Here is a 19515-nt window from a genome sequence, read left to right as displayed (position 1 = left end):
AATGACCAGCAAACTACATTTATGCAGATTTAAGTGTTTAGCAGATATTTTCTCAAAAACGAACTGATATCAAGGAAGACAACTGACAGCATTTATTGCAAGTGATAAAATTCCAGTTTCAAAGAAAAAGTTTTAGAAAATATATCCACAGCTGTGAGTTTGACAATCTCTAGATATTTAGAACCAGTGGTGAGATTAATGAAAATAATTTTTAAAATAAAATATCATGACTTGTCAACATTTAGAAGATCTGCATTAATCATTGAATGAACCAGTATTTTCCAAAAGACCAGTGCACACATACTAAAAAAATAATGCATGGGTTAAAGACCTATTAAAGTACGAGATAGACCAGTGGGTTTCAATGAAACAATGCGAAAGTTTATTAATGTTGTTTCAGATTCCACATTGCAGCAACCTTTAGAAAAACTACCATCTGTCAAATATGGATTTAGTGTCACAGAACAACAACAGCAATGTAAAAAGGCTATGAAAATATTTCTCCCTCCCCCAACTGTATAACTATGATCAGGCATGATTTTCCTCATAAACCTAAACAATATACTACAAAACAAAAGCAATATACTGCAAACAGGTTAATTGCACAGACATGAGAATCTAGCTGTCTTCTATTAAACTAGAGATTTTCACAGATGTAAAACAATGCAACTCTTCTCACTGAATTTAGGGGGTTGGGGAAGGAGGGGATATAGTTTTCATAAAGTATGTTAACATGTAAAGACTTTGTTTAATAAATAAATATTTAAACTTTTTTTTAGTTTCTGTCTTCTAATATAAATATCATAGACAAAATCTACATAAGCAGAACTCTTCAGGGCCCTCATTTTTTAAGAGTAAAGGAGGTCCTGAGTTTGAGGAATGTTGTTATATTGTAACCTTCCCTCATTCCCCCATGTTATCAAACCACCTCCTCTTTTAATCACTTACCAGTCAGGCTATGGGGATACCACTTGGTTCAGTGTGGTATACATGTTAATGTATATATCTTGATGGTATACATTACATATTCAGTAAAAGTTCTAAGTAATTGAGTACATGTAGGAGAGTAAGCACAACTTTTCCTTTATTTTTTACTGTCTTGTTAATGAAGCATATTAAGCATGAGTTTTAAAAATTGGTATGTCTTCACCATATATTTTGTACTATAATCTGTATATCATAAGGGGAGAAAAATCAAAAGAAAAGGTGAATATATAATCAAGTTCAAGAAACTCTAGTTCTCCTTATACTCACTAATGGATTTTTAGAGCCCCCACAGGCATAAGACATTTGAATGACTAATTTTGAAAAAATTATTCTTCATTTTGAATGAAAAAGCTTTTTAAAGAAAAGTGGACAATCCACATCATTTTACAATAGCCCTTTTCAAGTGTAAGAAACCAGGACACTGTTGTTAAACTGTTCAAGTCATATACATTAGCTTTAGGTCAAACTTTTGATACAGTTAAGATCTAAATTTTTAGTTTTATGTATGATTTGTTGTATATCAGGAACACGGTAAAAAAGCAGATTCCATAGTACCTTCTTACTTATTTTACACTAATTGGATTGTAATTTTATTACTTTGCATAATTATCAGAATTTGTAAGTGGCTTCATACATATGGCAGTTAACATAGCTGTGCTTGGTTCCAAAGCAAAGTTTTTTACCCCCGGCACACTCAACATTTATAAAATTGTTCTTTTCGAATAATGTTGTGATTTGCTTTTCAGTATTGTTGCTAGGACTTCATTGCAGGAAGTTAAAAAATGTATTTTTAATGTCCTCCAGGCAATTGGTTATGTAGTTCTTGGTTAATGTTACTTACAAATATGGCTCAAGAGCCTTATAATAATGATTGCTGTCATTTCATGACAGTTAATAGGGGGAGGCCAAGAGTTTTAGGGTGTCAGTATTTAGACTTTTGGTCTTGGATTTTAGATCTGCTACTTTCTCCTGTGACTTTGGACAAGTTGCTTTCTGTAAACCTTAGTTTATCTATAAAATTATGATATAATGTGCCCTCAGAGTCATTGTAAGGATTGAATATGTGTTTCACTTAGGGACTTGATACTGAACAACAGTTAATGATAGCTATTGTTTTTTTAAATCAGCACCTTTGAATTAAAGATCCATGTGGTCATTGCTTTTTAAAACATACAACTGGTCCTCTTATCCATAGGTTCCCTCATCTACAGTTTCAACCAACTACTATGGAAAATATTAAAAGAAAAAAATCCAGAAAGTTCCAAATAGCAAAACTTGCACTTGCCATACTGCAACTGTTTATTACAACTTTCGTATTTCATATTTATTACAGCTTTCATATTTGTATTTACAACTAGTTACCTAGAATTTACACTGATACTAGGTGTTATAAGTAATCTAGCTGTGTGCATAGGTTATATGCAAATAGATGCCATTTTATATAAGGGACTTGAGCATCCACCAGTTCTGGTGTGTGGGGGGGAAGCAGGGAGGCCCTGGAACCAATCGCCACAAACCTCAGGGATACTGAGGGACAACTGTATTCACTAAACAAGGCACTGAATACTTTTACTTTAATATGAATTCCTTAAATCTGATCTCTTCTCCTCGAATGTATAAGGGAGAATAATTTTGAAACTCAGCCCTTGGAGAGAGAAAACCATGGTGGAATACTATACTCATCTGTTTTGGATAGACAGATGATGCCAACTTTATTAGTTTGTTAGGGTTGCCATAACAAAATACCACAGACTGGGTGGCTTAAATTGCAGACATTTATTTTCTCCCATATCTGGAGTCTAGAAGTCCAAGATCAAGGTGTTGGCAGGTTTAGTTTCTTTTACGGCCTTTCTGTTTGGTTTGCAGGTGGCCACCTTCCACTCTAAACTCACATCACCTTTCCTTCATGCACACACTTCCTTGGTGTCTCTCTCTTATAAGGACATCGGTTACATTGGATTAGGTCACTAACTTAATGGCCTCATTTTAGTTTAGTCACCTCTATGAAGGACTTGTCTCTAAATACATTACATTTTGAGGTACTGGAGGTTGAAATTTCAACATTTTGGAGGGGACATAATTTTGCCCATAATTCCTATATTTGCATAAGAGCTAATGTTTGTTGGGTACTGGCTACGTGCCAGTTACTGAACTAAGTGCTTAATATATATCATCTGATTTTATGTGCACATTAGTCTTGTAATTATTACTATCTCTATTTTACAGATGAAGACACTGAGACTTAAGAGATTCACTAACTTAACTAAGAGATGGGGTAGAAATTCAAGTCTTTTGGGCTCTAGTGTCTCCATGTTCTCTTAGGCAAGAACTGGGTACTAGGAAACAAAAGCACAAAGAGAAAAGGGTTAAAATGTTAAATACAAACCTCTGTTTTGCAGTGTCTACTAAGGTCTTACTGGTAAGTAACCTGTGAAATGGGAAATCACTTAATGCCAGCGCTGGTTGACTGTTAATTTGTTCTTTAAAAACTGGGAGGAATTTTTGGTTTTAGGATGGAAACAGTGAATGAAGCTAAAGATTTTTAGCACATGACTATAATTATCAAAAACAAATCTGTTTTATTTTCAAGTCCTCAAAATACCTTTCTCTTTTTTCTCTTTTGCAGAAGATTCTAGTGTTCCAGAAACTCCAGAAAATGAAAGAAAACCAAGTATATCATATTTCAAGAATCAAAGAGGAATACAGTATATTGATTTGTCTTCTGATAGCGAAGATATTGTTTCCCCTAATTGCTCCAGTACCGTTCAAGAGAAGAAATTCAACAAAGACACAGTGATTATAGTGTAAGCAACTTAATAGATTCATTCTATTTATGTGTATAAGATTTGTTTTGAGAAAAAGTTACTCAAACTGAAAAATGTTGATGACTCCCCCCCTTTTTTTTTTGCCTTTTCCTGAGTGCAGCTTGCTCATTTTTTCCTAATTTAGAGATAAAGAGAGGTACATGTGTGTGTATGTATGTGTGAGTGTGTGTGTGTGTGTGTGTGATTCTGGATAACTGATTTTCAAGAAAAAGTTTAGTGAGAGCAGAGATTTAATTTTTTAGTTCTCCATAGATAGGGAAGTTATTTTAACAAGTACCTTTGATTGTTTCTAACTGCTTTATGTTTTGTTCTTGAATCCTAGAGTCAAATCATTTTAACATTTTTGGGACACATTTTGTGAGTTAGCACAGAGCTTGTATTATACTTAGGTAGACAGTAAATAAATAAAAAATACAATATGTTAAATATGGGCAAAAGGGAAGGGAAATACAGAGTTTGGGGTCAGGGTTAAGGGCATGTTCCTAAAGACTACAGTTGGAAAGGCTCCATTGAGAAGATGATATTTGAGCAAAGACGTGAAGGAGCTAAGAAAGGGAACCATATGGATATAGTGGGAGGGGCGTTGGGAATATAAATTGCCTGTTTAATGACCCTGAAGTGATATGCCTGTTATTTTTGAGGAAAGTAGGGGAGTAATAATACAAAGTGAAGGACCTGAGGTCATAAGATGAAGAGTGGGATAGAGAAAGGGCTTAATCATGTTCATGTTAAGCCCATAGGCTGTTTGGTTTTTATTCTGAATGAGATGGGAAGCTAATGGAGCATATTGAGAGAGGAGTGAAATAATCTGACTTGCATATTTAAAAGTCTTTGAGGCTGTAGGAGAGTAGTAGTTAGAAGTATGAATGCTGTTGTGATAACCAACGGCAAAAATGATGGAAGCTTAGACCATGCTAGTTAGCCTGTGGGAGTGATAAGAAGTGGGTTAGGTTCTGGATATGCTCCGAAGATAGAACAGAGATTTATTGATAGATTTCAAATGGAATAGGAGAGAAAGGAATCAAGGATGACCCTAAGATATTTGGCTTGGACAACTGAAAGGATGGAGTTAACACTAACTGGGATAAAGAATACTCTCTTGGGTATGGTGGGGGAGCACCTTTTGAAGGAAAGATTGGCAGTTCAGTCTTGGACATTCTGTGATTGAGAAGACTCTTAGACATCTAAGTAGACATGTCAGGTAGGCAACTGGATTTGTGATATGTGGGTTCTGGAGAGAGGTCTAGGTTCCATATCTAAATTCAGGAATTGTCAGGATATAGATTTGATATTTAAATGTACATGATTAGATGAAATCACTAAGAGATACGAGTATAGCTGGAAAAGAGAAGATCTCTTAGTTTAAGGGCTTAAGCCAGGGGAACTATGGATTCTAAGAACAGGAAGGTGGGAAGAAACCTGTAGAAGGTTCTAAGAAGAAGCAGTCACTGAGATAAGAGAAAAGTCAAAAGTCATCAGAAGCTTAGTGAATAAGTGTTGCAGAAAGGTGCAAGAGATCAACTGTCCACTGCTAAGATGAGTTCTTAAAATGAACTTTTTGTACAAGGCCCCGATGTACATGCCTTTATCCTGAACTTCACTCTGAAATAAAAAATTAGTGAAGATCCTGTGCAGTAAATCCTGAGAAAAATTGATACATTAGCACTCCAATTTTTACTTTTTATTTTGAAAAACTTTTCGACTTACAGAAAAGTTGCAAGTCCACAGTCCTTTTAAAAAGTTTCACCCATTGTTAACATTTCCCCACATTTATCACCTTCATAAAATAATGATTAGAATTATTACTGAAACCTTTCCCTCTCATAATTTCATATTTATCTCCTAAGAATAAGATCATTCTCTTACATAACTAAAGTAGCATTTCAAATTCAGAAATACCAATTAACTTTGGTACTATACTGCTAATACATAGTCCATATTTAAATTTTATCAGTTTTCCCAATAATGTTCTTGATAGTAGCGCTACTCAGAGTAGTGGTTTGTCAATTACAACTGTGCCCTATAATATAAATCAATGTACTCATTTCTTGACCAAGAAATCTTATAATGGGGGAAAAATCAGCTGAACTAAGCAATGTGCTTTAGTAATGTAGTTGTTTTTCCTTCTGGTTTTAAATTTCTTATCTTACCATGGACAGATAACTAAGCAGTTTCATTTCATGGACCATATTTTGAATAGTACTTTATCTAAAATTTTCCCCAGCAATATGTTGGATTTAGTTTGTCATGTGTATTTAATCTTGTTCAATCTGAAAGTTTCTCAGTCTTCTTGATTCTCATGATATTGGCCTTTGAAGCTAACAGGCCATTTTTCTTTTTAGGATGTCTCTATTTCTACATCCCGGATTTTTCTTCTTGATTAAATTTAGATTAAGTGGCATGAGCTACAACAGTGATTTTGTGTCTTCTTCAGCGTGTCATGTTAGGAGGCACGCTGATAATTAGTGAAGTGAACTTTATCCACTCAGAAACCTGCCGGGTTTCTTCTGTAAAGTTAACCATTTTCCCCTTTGTAATGATCAAGTCATCTGTCACTTTTAAGACAGGTAACGATCCTCCTCCTCAGCAGACTGCCCTTCAGTAGTTGTGGCGTCTATTGATGATTCTTGCGTGCGTCAGTTATTACAATAGTAGTAGTGAAATGTGATATTCTAACTGGCGTTCTAGAATTTATACTTTTATTATTTGATGTTCTACTATAGATGGTTTTCCCTTTTCCCTTTATTCATTTATTCATATATTTAGTTAGTACAGTAAATAAAAAAATGGAATTGTAGGTACTTTTCTGCTCAATAGGTTATAATCTATTACTACTGTTACTCATTTTGATGTTCAAATTGCTCAGTTTTGGCAGATGAGGACCCCTTTCAGCAGACTCTGGTTTGGAGAGGTTCCTGTCATTTTTTGACCCTTTCCTTTCTGGCACAAGATGTTCCAGACTAGTACTTCCCCTACTCAAGGCCTGAAATTAGAATTTGCCATTCTCCAAGTATCACTGTTCCTTTTAAAGGAAATAGTATTTGGAAATCTGAGGACTAGGTGTGTTCTTTCTTTGCTATTGGGTGAAGCAGGGGATTATGTCATTGCCATTTCAGCAAAATGGGCTAAGATGTATGAGACGGGGAGAATTTTTTGTTGTTGTTTTTTAAAATCAGGAGTTTATGATGATATATTTAATTATAATCTACTGCTACAGGGCTCTTCCTTGCCTATCCAGATTTCCTTCTCTGACAGTGACAGCTCTGCTTCCACCAGTTTCAGTATATTTGCTAATTTGTTCAATCATCCAGTATACATAAAATAGTTTCAGAATTGTTGTAACCATACCACTTGACCATTAAGCCCCCTAAGAGTTCAAGATTTGAGGGTATATGGTTAAAGTGTTTGGATTATTTATTTAAATTTTTCTTTTAAAGATCAGTTCATTAATTTCTGTTTGTATTCCTTTTAGAGTTTTTCCCTTGTCCCTTTTTTAAATTTTACTTTTAAATATTTAAAATATTAACATGGTCCCAAAAATCAAAACTCTGCGTAGAATGTGCTTAGAGAAGTGTTAACTTCCTATCCCTTTTCCTTCCAGCCCCGTCCCTCACCCCATCTCAGAATTAACCAGTTTGTTTTGTTTCTATTCATACTTTTTCTTTCATATATCTTTTTTTCTCTTGCTTTTTATACAAAAGATAGTGCTATATAACTTGTGCTGTGTATGAATAGATACAAATATATCTACACACAGTTATTCTTTGTTTTGTTAGCAGTATATAAATATATTCTAGAAATCATGTCAGCTCATAAAAATACTTAATTCTTTTTAACAACTCCATAGTACTGTATTATATGAATGTTCCGTAGTTACAATCAGTACCCATGCATGAGTCTTTTTGGTTATCACGGTTTCTTACCTTGACACTATTGACATTTTGGACCAGGTAGCTCTTTGTTGTGAGGGACTGTTCTTTACGTTGTAGGATGTTTATCGAACCCCCTGTCCTCTACCAGCTAAATGCTAGGTTGCATTTCCCTAGTCAAGACAATCAAAAATGTCTCCAGACATTGCCAAATGTTCTCTGGAGATGGAATCCGCCTGTGCCCTGCCCCCTGACTCGAGGACCACTAATACAGATAATAGAAACTGACAGTTGATGAAATCTTTCAGGAAGCATTAATAAACAAGAAGGGTCTGAAGATAGAATCCTAGGTAATACTGACAATTCAAGAAGGTGAAAAAGGGAGGAAAGCCTTCTGCAGAGATTAAGGACAAGCTAAGAGATACAGAGAAAATCAGAAGTAATAGAACCTTTATGCAGTGAAGTTTCGGATGGGGCCAGATTTTCAAAGAGCGACAATGTACAGAACCACAGAGGAGCAGATAACCAATGAAAAATTTGTTTTGTTTTGTTTTCAAATCACACTTGATGTTTTAGAGGATATCATTGCCCTTAGAACAGTTTCACCAAAGTGGTGGGGCAGAGGATATAAAACAGTAAATTAAGAACTACATAGGAAATGAGGAAATAGAAAGTCACTCTTAACAACATTTATGAAGTTGACAGGAGAATTTGTTTATTTCATTGCTGTGTCCACCGTGCCTAGAACCTCTGGCACATTGAATGAAATGCAGTCTTGAGCACATGATAGGCTTAGGAGAAAGAGTTTAAGGAGAGAGAAAAGATTGGAAGAGAAGATAATAGATAGTTAAGCAGGGCCCTGTAGGAAGTAGAAAGGGCTAGAATCCCTTAACACAGAGGGGACTTTGACAGAAGGGGATAACTTGATTGATCTGCGACTGGATAAAAGTACACATAGTGGTCAATTCTTGTTCTTGTGGAATTTTTTCTTTTATTTTTAAAGCTTCAGTCATACAAGATAATTAATAAATAATGAACATATATATATGCCACCTGTATTTAATAATTGTTTTCCCTGTTTTTCATTGTTTTATTGATTACTGTTATTAGCTGAAGTATTTTAAAGTAAATTGTAGATGTCCCCAACATTTCTCCCCTTAATACTTGGCTATATATCCCCCTTCCAAAAAAAGAATGCTGTTATCAGTGAACAAATTTTTACATCATCTAATTCCCAGTTTATATTCAGATTTCATGTGTTTTGTAGCTGATTGTTCAAACAAAGATCTAAACAAGGAACATCTACTACAAGTGGATGTTAAGACTCTTCCCTTTCTTTTGATCTTAAAATAATCAACTCCCCTCCTCCTCTTTTTTTTAGGATTTTAACTTTTTAAAGAAATCAAATGTTTTCTTTAAAAAAATAGACTTTTCTGATTGTCTCTTCATGATGGTATTGAATCTATTCCTTTATCGTTGTATTTCCTGTAACTGGACATTAAGTCCAAGGCATGCTAAGATACTTGGTCAGCATGAAGACCTACTACATCAAGAGTCACTTGAGTTTGTCCTACAGAGTTGTGATCAATCTGATCACTAGGATAAGGTTGTGATGATCAGGAAAATAAGGACCTTTGAGATGTTTATTCAGTACAGGAATTAAGAAAGTATTCCAACGTGAATGCTTTCATTTTCTTGGTGAACTAAGAGACAAAACAGATAGGAAGTATCCATGTAGTGAGGTAGAGTGAAAATTTAGAGTTGGGCACATTAGGAATGAGAAGTCTGGGTATAATGGAAACAGACACACGTAATTGTCTTCAAATATTGAAGGACAGGCATAATGTTAAGAGATTTATTTTACCTTGTTACTTTAGAGCAGTTTTTCAGAGCAAAGTTCAAGAAGTCAATCTAGAAACTTGGTAAAAATACATATTCCTAGTCCTGCAGAATCTGTTTTTAAATGTTTTCAGGGAATTCTTATGCATAACCAGTGCCCTAATAGGTAACAGCTGAACTAAGATGAACAGATACAGAGAAGTTACTAAAATACAGGTCCTGGATAAGTGTCTAAGAGAGCTGTCCGAAAAGAGAATTAGCTGCATAATAAAGTCTGCGGTCTCTGGCACTAGGCATACACTTAAGTGTATTTCTTTCTCTGATCTTTATAACTTCTACCTGTTTGTTGTATTTCTGCTTTCTGATCTTCAGAATGCTTACTATGGTAGAAAACCAAAATTTCAAAATGAGATTTTTTTTGTTTGGGAGATAGATGAGTAAATTTGGCCCCAAATGTCTTCTATATAGGGTAAACATATAAACTGAAATGGAGTGAGATTAAAGTTAGTTGTTGTAGGATGAAGCCTTATGTAAAATTAAGTGCTCACTGTCTACTGAAGAAATGTTTTGTTCCTGGTAGACATTCTGATCCTAAATGGGACCATCTGATTTTAACACTTTGATTTTGATCACCTGGGTAGGCTATGAAAATTCCTTTATCTTTGTCTTAGTGTACACTTCATTAATTTCTGTGGAGCAACATGACAACACCCATCTTTTATGCAGAGTGTAAGTGAAAAAATAGTAGGAAAGAGAAGGTGAGCATGCAATAAATGAGTATGGATCTTAACAAAATCAGTGCAGGTTTTTGTTCTTTTCTATCCCAGACTAGATAATTTGAGATATTTTCAAAGAATATTGACTTCGGAATTGTAAATTTATATACACAGTCATACTGAAATGAAAAAAGTTATTTTAATCTTTGACAGGTATAGATTAAATTTATTATTAAAAAGAACTATAGAGATACTGTATTTTATATAAATGCATATGCACAGTTATAATGAAATAACATTGGTAATACGTTAAAATACTGTGTTTTTCTCTGAAAATATTTTTAGTTCTGAGCCATCTGAAGATGAAGAGTCCCAAGGCCTTCCTACCATGGCAGGTAGAAATAATAATGATATTTCAGAACTGGAAGACCTTTCGGAATTGGAAGACCTTAAAGATGCTAAACTTCAGACCTTGAAGGAACTTTTTCCACAGAGAAGTGACAGTGATTTACTTAAGGTTATACCCTTTTATAGTAATTGGTTATTATAGCTGTAATGATGATTAAAATGTCTCCTATATCCAATGGTATATATTGTGGATAGTCACTTTTCTCAAGATAGCTTTTGAAGATAATTATTAACTTTTATATAATAAAGGCAAATGCCAAGGATTTACTTGTTGAGAATCTTAACTTACAGTAAGTGTGGTTTATTCACCTATAAATAATATAATTTGATCTTCTCTCGATATCTCTCATAGGTTATGCATTTTTTCTGTTTGAATGGTTCTAAAATGGGGACACCCCTCTTACCTTCGTCTCCCACTGGAAACTCAGAAATGTCAGGAGGCTTTTTTTCTTTCTCTCCCCATAGTAACAAGGGGTTGCTATTGATATTTAGTGCCATATGGTCAGGGATGCTAAACACCCTCCAGCACTGAGGACAGTCCTGTAGAGCGAACGAATTGTCCTGCCAGTAGCACCCTTGCTGAGAAATACTGGTTGACCTATAGAAACAAAATGAGTGGCTGTAGTTGGACTATAATAGGTATGTAATAGGTACCTATCTCTTACTATAGAGAAGATAAAAATTGACTGTTCAGTTGAGTTTTACACAGATTAAGTCTCTGAAGATTAGATTAGTAAGTAGTTTATCCCTAGATCTGCCACTTAGTAGTCGAATGATCTTAAGGGAATCATTTCATTGCAGGTTCAGATATTTTTCACCTTTGTGCTTATCATCACCACCACCATCCCCAATTCCCCTCCACCAGTCTGAAGCTTAGGAATATTTGTATGGGCTGGACAAGTAACTTTGAAATGGTGGACACTGGTGCATACCCTTTCTAAAAGGGGTAGCTGCTCCTTAGCTTCAGCAGTATACGACCATGTGATGTCACTGACAGCCTGTTTTTATCAGATCAGATTTTTCAAATACAGTGAAAAGACTGGATTTTTATTTAGTGTTGATCATCAATTTAACAGCTTTATTGAGGTATAATTTAAATGCCATAAAAATCACCTACTTAATGTGTATAATTGGAGTTTAGTATATTTACAAAGTTGTGTGGCCATCACCATAATCTAATTTTAGAACATTTTAACAGAAAGAAACCTTGTATCCATTAGCAATCACTCCCCTTTTCTCTCCCCTAGCCCTAGGCAACCTCTAACCTGTATTTATAGATTTGCCTATTCTGGACATTTTGTGTAGATGGGATCATGTAGTATGTGATCTTTTGTGACTGACTTCTTTCACTTAGCATAAGGTTTTGAGGTTCATCCATGTTGTATCAGTTCTTTGTTCCTTTTTATGGTAACTAATGTACAGAACGAGAAAAAATATTCAGGCCAGATAAAACATTTCTGAACAGAAGGTGGTCCTAGGCCTGTTAGTTTGAACTCTTAAGTGTAGATTGTATTATTCCTATTGTTCTCTGGTATTTTTAACATGAATTGTTTTTTCATTTTGATACCTTCTTTCTGTTAGCTAAATTATGAAACTTTAATGGTATCTTGGACCTACACTTTCTCCTGCTGGTAGTAGTATTTGCCTCATGGTGTGATTTTTTTTCTAGAAAAAGAAAGAAAGAATGTAGTCACTCATAGCAACATTTACAATGTTGGAAAGAGCTTTCAACAGCATAAACATGGTGAAATATTAAAATATTCAACATAAAGAAACAAATCTCAGTTTAAAAATACTTTAGCTTGATTCCCAATTTTTCATGTAGCTCAAGGGGATTATTTCCTGTAGAAACATCTCTAATTTTATAATTACAGTGGGAAAATAATATTGATACGTGGACTTGGTATTTGTATTTCATTAGAATTGAAATTTGGGGAATTTAGCAAATCACTTACTCCAAAGCAGAGCACTGTCTTGAAGTAATCTGAATTTCAAGTAATCTCTCATTGTTTTGAAAGATTTAAAGGTGACATTTATAAATTACTCTACAGAGGCTTTTAGATCCATATATAATAATTCAGGAAGTTGTAAAATATAATTATAGTCCTAGGCTTGATAAGAATATGCTTTGGCTGTTTTGAAAATGAGGAGGGGCTTATAGGATATCTGAGGATCCAGTATGAGAAAAACTAGTATAGAAAAGAGCATTCCCAATTGAAGGCTATTTAATACAAAAAAGCTTATTTTTTAAGCCAAGATCTTTTTGAAACAAGTAACTCATTGGCAATGTAGGAAACTTAACAAGAAAATCATAGGATATCCAGTGTCTTCTGAAATCTGAAATGTTACAGAATAATATAAAAAAATAGGATATTGAAACTTAATTATGTAAGCCATATATTATTATGTTCTTGAACAAATTCAAGCAATTTGGAAATACAGCAAAAAATCAAGAGCCCTTTATCCCACTCATCTTAAGAAGTACTGGATTTTAAAAATATTATTTCAGAATTGTGGTTCGTTGTAAATATTTATCACTGTATCCTCTCTCTCCTTGCCTCCCCTGCTCTCTTTTTCTCTCTCTTTCTCCCTCTCTCTCTCACTCACACACACATACACACACATCCCCCACACAGTGCCTGGACTCACTTGTAAGTAGGAAGTTTTTGAGACTTCAGTGTACAACCTTGCAATTAAAATAACAAAAATCTTGACTATACTGTCATACTGGACTATGTTTTAATTTTCCCTTTATACTGATGATAAGTAAATCCAATACATTTTAAGATATGCTCAGATAAATTTGGACTTTTTAGATAAACAACATTTTCTGAAAATTTATCATAGGACTTAATGAACTTAAGCTGTTATGTACATATTTCTCCACTTTGTATTTTTAATGCATTTGTTCTTAAATATTTTGGTAACTTTGTGAAATAATTCTTAGAATATTACTTTTAAAATAGTAATCTTCTCTCATTTTATTAGTTGATTGAATCAACAAGCACTATGGATGGAGCAATTGCTGCTGCTTTGCTGATGTTTGGTGATGCAGGTATGCCTGACATAGTTTCAAGCCATGTTGACTTACTAGTTACAGAATAATAAATATCTTCTCATTTTTAATATTGCTCCTCAGTTTTCCAAACTCCTTCATGAATTCTTACAGGAACCTTAGGAGCTATTAATAGCTTTGGGGTTTTTAGATGCAAAGATTGAAGTTTAAGAAGACTAAGTGACTCATCTGAGGTCATACAGCTATTTGGGAATTGGATTTTCTGGGTTGATCCTTCCCCCACCCCGCCATAAAAGGAAGGAGGCAGTTTTTCATTGGTAATTTTGTTTGTTTTCTACAGATCAGATCTCTTTACAGTGATGTTTTGAGAGGTATATTTTCTTGTGTCCTTTCTAATTGCATTGTAGCTTTATTTATGTACACCTGAGTCAGTAGGACCATAATGTCTTGAGGAAAGTCCTAGCTGGTAATCAGCATTCCTTCATATAGTAAATATGTATGCTTTGTTCGAAGCTCAGAACACAAAACTAAATACATTTGAAGGGACTTGCATTATAAAAGCACCTCCAATTTTTCTTTGATAAATGCTGTCTAGATTTTTTATTCTAACTTGTACATACCAAACAAGTAAAAATAACCTGTAATCCTACTACCAAAAATGTATTTAAGGGATGAAAGCAAACCTACACACCATTATAAAACACACACATTAGGTTACAAAATATAATTATAGTTTTGGTTTGCATTTTAAGAAAAGTCATTTGATGATTTATTGTGGATAACTTATCAGTACAGTCAGCTACTTCATAGCATTCCTGTCTGACTATGCATAGGATTAGTTTATTAACTGTTTCTCTATTAATTACCATTTACATTTACATTATTTCATTATTATAGAACTAAAGTAAATAGCCTTGTAAATAAATCTTTTTTTTATTGAAGTATAGTCGGTTTATAATGTGTCAATTTCTGGTGTACAGCGTAATAGTTGTCATACATATACATACATATATTTTTTTTCATATTCTTTTTCACTATAAGTTACTGCAAGAAATTGAATATAGTTCCCTTTGCTATACAGTGGGACCTTGTTGTTTATCTATTTTATATATAGTAGTTAATATCTGCAAATCTCAAACTCCCAATTTATCCCTTGCCACCCCCTTCCCCTCCTGGTAACCATAAGTTTGTTTTCTATGTTTTGTAAATGAGTTCTTTTGTCTTTTTTTTTAGATTCCACATATGAGTGATATCATAATAGTATTTTTCTTTCTCTTTCTGGCTTATTTCACTTAAAATGACAATCTCCAGTTCCATCCATGTTGCTGCAAATGGCATAAGTAAATCTTTATGTTGTTATTTCTGTGGGCTAAACTTCAAACAAGGATGCTGAATCAAAAGGGTATACACATTTAAATTTTAATATATAGTTCAATTTTACTTTTAAAATTTCTGCCAATTTATGCTTTCATCAGCAGTATAAATAAGTGCCCATTATCGTAAGTGGATTTTTTTTGTTTGTTTTTAATTTTTTTGAAACTTAAAAATATACACAAAAATGGAAAATAGTACAATATTTCTCATGGGCCCATCGTCTTTCTTAAACAGTTATCTACTTCATATTTATCCCCCTAAGTGGATTGTATTGGAGTGGATTCCAAAGATGATATTTTATCCACATGAAGTATTTTTAAACCTCTCATTTTCACCAATTTGAGCAAGGGAACAGTATTGTGTGATTAGTGGGTGCTGCCTACATTGAGTGTTAAGATTCTTCCTTTTCTTCTACTTAGTAGCTGTGTGACCTTGGGCAGTGTTGCCTAACTCTTCTTTGTTTCCTTAGCAAATAAAATAATATAGTAGTACCAAACTCAAAGTTGTTGTGAAGAAGTGACAAAGTTAGTGTAAATTTCTTCTTATAGTGAGTGGCACATAGGAAGTACATAGTACATGTTAGCATTTATTTATTCTTAAGGGCCATCTGATGATAGAAAATGGTACGGGCAAAACTTGACTGTGTCTTCCTCATTATAGCATCCCTACTCTAAAAGTTCCTGAAAAATGGTAGTCTCAGTTAACATTTGTTGAGTTGCTAAATGGTTTGGGAAGTTTTAGATATTCTTTCTTGTCCTCTTCGTATATCAATATTCCACAGTATTCCCAGTGAAAAATTTGTAGAATAACTTTATTCCACAGTAGTATCTAATCTGTTTTTTCCTCAGCAACTTATATCATTCAACTTTATTCATTAATTTAACAGATACTTATTGTGCACCCACTGCTGGGCACCAGATGCTATTTTAGGCACTGAGAATATATATGGAAACAAAATGTACATAACAGTTGCCCTCATGAAGTTTACAGTCCTCATTAAATTTGAACTTTAGCTGAGTTTTTTTTCTTCTCATTCTCGTACTAGACTTTGATATTCTTTTTTTAAAAAGTCAAGAGGCAAACTACAAGGAGAGAAGAAATCAGAGTTTTTTAAGTAAACTTTTCATGGTTCCTCTTAGAATGGACAGGACAGTCATGTCAGTCATCTTCATCTTTAATGTAGTACACTTTAGAGGTAATGTGTAGAATGATAGCTTTGTCTTACCAAGATAAGGTATCCTTCAAGATACTGTATCATTAAGACATGAAACTATTTTTGGCTTATTAGGACAATTTTCAACATAAGGACTTTTTTTTAATATATTCTTTTTCAGATTCTTTTCCATTATAGGTCATTAGAAAATACCTTATATAGTTCCCTGTACTGTATAGCAGGTCCTTGTTGTTTATCTACTTTATGTGTAGTGTATATATGTTAATCCCAAACTCCTAATTTATCCCTCCCCTCCACTCTTTTCCCCTTTGGTAGCCGCAGTTTTCTATGTCTGTGAGTCTATTTCTAGTTTTTAATAAGTTTACTTGTATCTTTTTTTTTTTTCAGATTCCACATGTGATATTATATGATACTTGTCATTCTCTAACTACTTAGTATGATCATCTCTGCGTCCAACCATTTTGCTGCAAATGGCATTATTTCATTCTTTTTAATGACTGAGTAATATCCTGTTGTATACATGTAACACGTCTTCTTTATGCATTCATCTGTCGCTGGACATTTAGGTTGCTTGCATGTTGTGGCTATTGTAGGTAGTGCTGCTGGGAACATTGGGGTTCATGTATCTTTGAACAGTTTTATCTGGATATATATGCAGAAGTGGGATTGCTGGTTCATACGGTAACTCTATTTTTAGTTTTTTAAGGAACCTCCATACTATTTTTCATAGCGGTTGCACCAATTTATATTTCCACCAACAGTATAGGAGGACTCCTTTTTCTCCACACCTCCTTCAGCATTTATTATTTATAGAGTTTTAAATGATGGCCATTGTCACTGGTGTGAGGTGATGCTTCACTGTAGTTTTGATTTGCATTTTTCTAATAATTGGTGATGTTGAACATTTTTTCATGTGCTTGTTGGCCATCTGTATGTTTCTTTGGAGAATACCTATTTAAGTCTTCTGCCCATTTTTGGATTTTTTTTTTAATATTAAGCTGTATGAGCTGTTTGTATATTTTAGAAATTAATCCCTTGTCCATAGCATAGTTTTTGAATATTTTCTCCCATTCCATAGGTTGTCTTTTCATTTTGTTTATGGTTTCCTTCACTGTGCAAAAGCTTTTACGTTTAACCAGGTCCCATTTGCTTAGTTTTGCTTTTATTTCCATCACTCTAGGAGATGGATTGAAAAAAAAATTCCGGCTTTTTATGTCACAGACTGTTCTGCCTACATTTTCCTCTAGAAAATTTTAGAGTATCTGATCTTACGTTTAGGTCTTTAGTTCATTTTGAGTTTTTGTATGTGGTGTTAGAGATTGTTCTAATTTCATTCTTTTACATGTAGCTGTTCAGTTTTCCCAGTAAGCTGTCCACTTACTAAAGATACTATCTTTTCTCCATTGTATATTCTTAACGCCTGGTGTAGATTAATTATAAGCACATGGATTTATTTCTGGGCTTACTGTCTTGTTCTGTTGATAGATGTGTCTGTTTTTATGCCAGTACCATACATACTATTTTGATTACTGTAGCTTAGTATAGTCTGAGGTTAGGGAGTGTGATTCCTCCAGCTTCATTCTTTTTCAAGATTGTTTTGGCCATTTGGGGTCTTTTGTGTTCCTGTGCAAATTTAAAAATTTTTTTGTTTCAGTTCTGTGAAAAAAATCTGTATATTGCCTTGGGTAGTATGAACATTGTAACAATATTGATTCTTCCAATCCAAGAACACGGTATATCTTTCCATCTGTGTTGTCTTCAATTTCTTTTATCAGTGTCTTAGTTTTTGGAGTACAGGTCTTTGCCTCCTTAGGTAGGTTTATTCCTAGGTATTTTATTCTTTTTGATCCTTTCCTTAATTTCTCTTTGTGATATTTTATTGTTAGTATATAGAAATGCAACAGATTTCTGTGTATTCATTTTGTATCTTGCAGTTTTACCAAATTCATTGATAAGCTCTAGCAGTTTTCTGGTGGCATCTTTAGGATTTTCTATATATAGCATCATGTCATCTGCAAACAGTGACAGTTTTACTTTTTTTTTTTTTCAGTTTGAATTCCTTGTATTTCTTTTTCTTCTCTGATTACTGTGGCTAGACCTCCAAAACTATGTTGAATAAAAATGGCAAGAGTGGGCATCCTTGTCTTGTTCCTGATCTTAGAGGAAATACTTTCAGCTTTTTACGACAGAATATGATGTTAACTTGGGTTTGTCATATATGGCCTTTATTATGTAGAGCTGTGTTCCCTCTGTGCCCACTTTCTGGAGAGTTTTTATCATAAATGGATGTTGAATTTTATCAAAAGCTTTTTCTGCATCTATTGAGATGATCATGTGGTTTTTATTCTTCAGTTTGTTAATGTGGTGTATTGCATTGATTGATTTGTGAATATTGAAAAACCCCTACGTTCCTGGGATAAATCTCAGTTGATCATGTTGTATGATCCTTTTAATGTACTGCTGGAGGCAGGTAACTTTGAAGTGACGCTGGTGCATAACCTTTTTAATACTGGAGAAATACTACATTTTTAAAGTGATTTCTACTTCTGAAAAACTGAAAAGAGTCTGTTTACTTTTCTTTCAATTCGGTTGACATTTATTGTAGAAGAAATAGCATTGGGCCTGATATCAAGAGAACTATCTACAAGTATTTTCATTATAATAACACTTTTGCCTTTGTTTTGCATTAATGATTCTTATAACATCTGTACAAACTTTTAACGTCCTTCTCTGTTTTAGAAGGTGGTGGACCCAGGAAAAGAAAATTATCTTCTTCTTCAGAGCCATATGAGGAAGATGAATATAATGATGACCAATCTATAAAAAAGAAGAGACTGGATCTTGTGAGTTACATTTGAATTGCAGTATCAAAATTATCTGCTTAAGCACAGAATATGTTGAGTCTGTGGATATCAAACCTGAAAATATACCTCAGTGAATCAGTCCTCTCTCTCACAACTAAGAGAACTTATGTTTGCATTTCATTTGTGACTGCTGTTGCTTTCTGTTTAATTAATCTAGTATTATTACTTATCTCTGAAGTACAAAATTAATTTTAAAAGGTATCCTAGTGGTGTGGTAAAGTAACTTTTTGGGAAAATTTGCTTTTAATTTAAATTTTATTTTATAAAATTTATACATACATACGGTTGTACACAATTATGTAAAACAACTGTTACAATCGCCAGTACCATTTTCTCCTCCCCAGTGACAGCTACTTGTAATTGTTGAAATAGAGGACTCTATTGATATTTAACTACTTATCTAAAATTAATAGTGGTTATGCTTTTACTGGGTTACTCTGGTT

At 33.8% G+C, this 19515-nt stretch overlaps 1 protein-coding gene across 4 annotated transcripts in view; it reads left to right on the top strand.

The window, feature by feature from the left end:
• The window catches only part of SMARCAD1 (SNF2 related chromatin remodeling ATPase with DExD box 1), a 72418-nt gene that overhangs the window by 11540 nt on the left and 41363 nt on the right, over positions 1-19515 (top strand). For 2 of the 4 annotated variants that reach the window (XM_072940426.1, XM_072940434.1), the window contains exons 3-6: positions 3614-3791; positions 10582-10753; positions 13633-13699; positions 18951-19051. In XM_072940426.1, the coding sequence (XP_072796527.1) occupies positions 3614-3791; positions 10582-10753; positions 13633-13699; positions 18951-19051 (518 nt within the window). Of the gene's footprint in view, positions 1-3613; positions 3792-10581; positions 10754-13632; positions 13700-18947; positions 19052-19515 lie in introns of all 4 variants that reach the window. The other 2 variants (XM_072940413.1, XM_072940421.1) reach the window with 1 other exon arrangement.

The sequence above is a fragment of the Vicugna pacos genome, chromosome 2 (assembly GCF_048564905.1).
Source record: "Vicugna pacos chromosome 2, VicPac4, whole genome shotgun sequence".
In the NCBI taxonomy this organism is placed as follows: domain Eukaryota; kingdom Metazoa; phylum Chordata; class Mammalia; order Artiodactyla; family Camelidae; genus Vicugna; species Vicugna pacos.
Note: the sequence above shows the minus strand (reverse complement) of the source record. Positions and strands in the feature narration are given on the sequence as shown.